We start from the raw sequence: 3,925 nt of genomic DNA, 5'->3' as shown, positions 1-3,925 counted from the left end.
CACCAAATACCCACCAAGAAACCATCACCAAACTCTGCTCTAACTCCATTACCAAGAACAAGGGCTCTTGGTGCCTGGTTCTTGATTTATAACCAGGTCTTTTGTGTAATTTTTGCTGGGTTTGATATTGGGATCCTGGGTTTGTTTTGTTCTGTGTTTTTGGTTGGCAATGGCTGGAACTGGAGTGTTCGCAGAGATTTTGGATGGAGATGTGTATAAGTACTACTCTGATGGGGAGTGGAAGAAATCTTCTTCCGGCAAGAGTGTTGCCATTATCAACCCAACTACGAGAAAAACTCAGTACAAAGTTCAAGGTAAGTTCATGCAGTTCTTGTGCATGTAGATATGTCTCTATGAACAGGATCATTGATTAAATAACTTTAGTTTTTCTTTTCTTTTCTGGGTAGATTTGAAATGGGTTTTTGCTTCTTTTGGAACTTTGTTATGATTTTAAGCAGTTTGAGTGGTGAAACAATGGTTTCTCAGTAATGTTCTTACTCTGAGATTTACTTTATGACCGTATGATTATGAAGAAGGAAACATTTCCTGCTTTCTTTTCTCTTCTTTTCATGTCTTTTTTTTTTTCTTGGAAACCAAGCGGTAATTGACACTGAAAAAATTAAAACTGACATGAAGATGCCTGATATATGTCTGTTTGTTCATAATTATATGATTTGGAACAGCTTGTACACAAGAAGAGGTAAATAAGGTCATGGAGCTAGCAAAATCTGCACAAAAATCATGGGCAAAAACTCCACTCTGGAAGCGAGCTGAGCTTCTTCACAAAGCTGCTGCTATCCTCAAGGAGCACAAAGCTCCCATTGCTGAATGCCTTGTCAAAGAAATAGCAAAACCAGCCAAGGATTCTGTGACTGAGGTATCTAAGTTTTGTTCGAGTTCTAATTTGGTTTTTCAAAAGAAAGATGACTGAGCTGTTTTGGGTTCATGAATTAGGTTGTAAGATCTGGAGATCTAGTTTCTTATTGTGCTGAAGAAGGAGTTAGAATTCTTGGGGAAGGAAAGTTCTTGGTGTCTGATAGTTTCCCTGGAAATGAGAGGACTAAGTACTGCCTTACTTCCAAGGTATAGTTTTTTCTCCTTTCTTTCTGGATCAATATGTGACTTGACTAGAATTCTGTGGTTCTCTGCTGAAGCTTGTCTGAGGGGTTGTATTTTGTCTGGTACTATGACATGTTGAGATAAGATATTTTCTGCTAAAAGCCAAATTTTTGTTTAGAGGGTTGTTTCATTTTTCTTTTTGTTTCCCTTCACCATACTCCTTTTGTTTGTTTTTCACTTTCCTTTCTGTTTCCCTTCACCATAGTACAGTTTTCTCTGATTCCCAAGAATATGTAGGGGAATTCGGTGTCGTGTAATTCATGAAAATGTACATTTAGCTATTATGTTAAGGCTTATCTATGGCTATGAAAGGCAAGCTTGTGGTGTTTCAAGCTATGTTTAGAACAAATAACAATGTTATAGAATGTGGTTCTCTCTTTTTATATCCCAAAATGACTTGAATCTTAATTGAAATGTGATAAATGCACTAAAATTTACTAGCTAAGCCAGCTCGCACCAAGGTTTTATGTTACTTCAGCAATCTCAACTGTCCATAAAGGTTGATTCATGCAAATTAGCCAAGCAAAAGCAAATATTTTTCTTGTTAAATAAGCATGAGGATAGTAGTTTTCTGACCCTGTGGCATTTGATTTCCAGTTTGTGATGATAGAGATCTACACTTCATTATCATACAAAATTTTTTTACCTATTATCAGTTCAGTTTCTACCTAGTTTTTACTTCAATCTCATATGGTATCAGTCTCTTCATTGTTGGGTTACTGGCAAGAAAATTGAACTATAATTTAGTGAGAAAACTAATAAGATCATGTAAAATGCAGATTCCACTTGGAGTGGTTTTAGCCATTCCACCATTCAATTATCCTGTTAACCTAGCTGTTTCAAAGATTGCTCCTGCATTAATTTCTGGAAATTCCCTTGTGCTTAAGCCTCCAACTCAGGTACTTTACCAATAAGTTATATCCCATTTAAACTCTGCAATTATATTATTTGATTTTTAAGTTGAGCCACTCTCTGTATATAAACTTTTTTATTTTCTTTCTTTCAGGGGGCAGTTTCTTGCCTTCATATGGTGCATTGCTTCCACTTGGCTGGTTTTCCTAAAGGACTTATCAGCTGTATCACTGGGAAAGGCTCCGAGATCGGTGACTTCCTTACTATGCATCCTGGTGTGAACTGCATCAGGTAAATTTTCGTTGTTTCAAGCTCACGCTTGCTCCTGAACTTTCCTCTTGCTTTGAGTTACAACTAGTGATCTCTAACTATAGATTCTCTTTTGGTCAGTTTTACTGGTGGTGATACTGGAATTTCAATTTCCAAGAAGGCAGGAATGATCCCACTTCAGATGGAATTGGGAGGAAAAGATGCTTGCATTGTGCTTGAAGATGCTGATCTTGATTTGGTTGCAGCAAACATAATAAAAGGAGGATTTTCCTACAGGTAGACTGAGATTTGAACATTAGAAAATCAATGAACATCATGACGTTACATAATATGAGATTTAATGACATGACCCAATTCCTCATTACCCAAATTTCAGATCAGAATCAAAGAGCTCATATCCTTCCATATATGTATTCTGCAACTAAAATCATGTCTTAATATCTTAAATTCCTTCTGCATCTTCAACAGTGGTCAAAGATGTACTGCAGTGAAGGTTGTGCTAGTGATGGAGTCCGTTGCAGACGCCCTTGTCGAGAAGGTGAAAGCAAAAGTGGCAAAATTGATAGTTGGTCCGCCTGAAGATGACTCCGATATAACTCCAGTCGTATCAGAATCATCTGCAAATTTCATTGAAGGGCTAATAATGGATGCTAAAGAGAAAGGAGCAACCTTTTGCCAAGAGTACAAGAGAGAAGGAAACCTAATCTGGCCCTTGTTGTTAGACCATGTTAGGCCAGACATGAGGATTGCTTGGGAGGAGCCATTCGGACCAGTCTTGCCAGTCATAAGGATCAATTCTATTGAAGAAGGAATTCACCACTGCAATGCTAGCAACTTTGGATTGCAGGTACCATTCCAGCCATACGATTCAAATAATTTGAGTTTCATGTGATTGTTCTCTGAATTTTTTAAAAAAATCCGAGAAAAGTCATACACTTCTAATAATTTAAACTTTAAATTTGTAAATTAGGGTTGTGTGTTCACGAAAGATATTAATAAATCGTACCATTCCAGCCATACGCTTCAAATAATTTGAGTTTCATGTGATTGTTCTCGAGTTTTTTAAAAAAGATCCGAGAAAAATCATACATTTCTAATAATTTGAACTTTAAACTTGTAAATTAGGGTTGTGTGTTCACGAAAGATATTAATAAAGCAATACTGATAAGCGATGCAATGGAGACGGGAACAGTTCAGATAAACTCTGCACCGGCACGTGGACCGGACCATTTTCCTTTCCAGGTAAACTGATTTCTATCATCCATCATCTTACCAGGATCAAGAATCTTCAAAGCTACCTTTTTTAATTTTCTGTGCAATCTGATAAATTCTTCATTAATAAACAGGGTTTGAAGGACAGTGGTATTGGATCACAAGGTATTACCAACAGCATCAACATGATGACCAAAGTGAAGAGCACTGTCATCAACTTGCCAACCCCTACTTACACCATGGGTTAGTGCCACCCATTAGATAATATATATATATACACTACATACATAATCACAACTGGTAGTGTTTTAGCTGATTGTTAATTAATGGGTAATATATATATATATATATATATATGTATAAGAATATGTATGGTTAGGTAATGATGAATAATGGGTAACTAAGAATCTGTGTGTGATCAAATGTACTACCTTCTTGATGAATCATGAAATTGATTCTCTCTGTTTACCAA

The 3,925-nt window shown here is 36.5% G+C and overlaps 1 protein-coding gene across 2 annotated transcripts; it reads left to right on the top strand.

Moving 5' to 3' along the window:
- ALDH11A3 (aldehyde dehydrogenase 11A3) lies at window positions 1-3,925 on the top strand. Of its 2 annotated transcripts, XM_022043704.2 has the most exons (9): window positions 2-314; window positions 684-877; window positions 955-1,083; window positions 1,899-2,018; window positions 2,126-2,262; window positions 2,362-2,517; window positions 2,710-3,088; window positions 3,367-3,483; window positions 3,588-3,925. In XM_022043704.2, the coding sequence occupies exons 1-9, from the start codon at window positions 170-172 to the stop codon at window positions 3,699-3,701; spliced, it is 1,491 nt and encodes a 496-aa protein (XP_021899396.1). In that variant the 5' UTR covers window positions 2-169; the 3' UTR covers window positions 3,702-3,925. The 2 variants fall into 2 exon arrangements, with proteins under 2 accessions (XP_021899397.1, XP_021899396.1); XM_022043705.2 differs by lacking the exons at window positions 3,367-3,483; window positions 3,588-3,925 and adding an exon at window positions 3,212-3,292 and having other exon boundaries at window positions 1-314.

The sequence above is a fragment of the Carica papaya genome, chromosome 7, assembly GCF_054855325.1.
Source record: "Carica papaya isolate Zhongbai chromosome 7, ASM5485532v1, whole genome shotgun sequence".
NCBI lineage: Eukaryota > Viridiplantae > Streptophyta > Magnoliopsida > Brassicales > Caricaceae > Carica > Carica papaya.
Note: the sequence above shows the minus strand (reverse complement) of the source record. Positions and strands in the feature narration are given on the sequence as shown.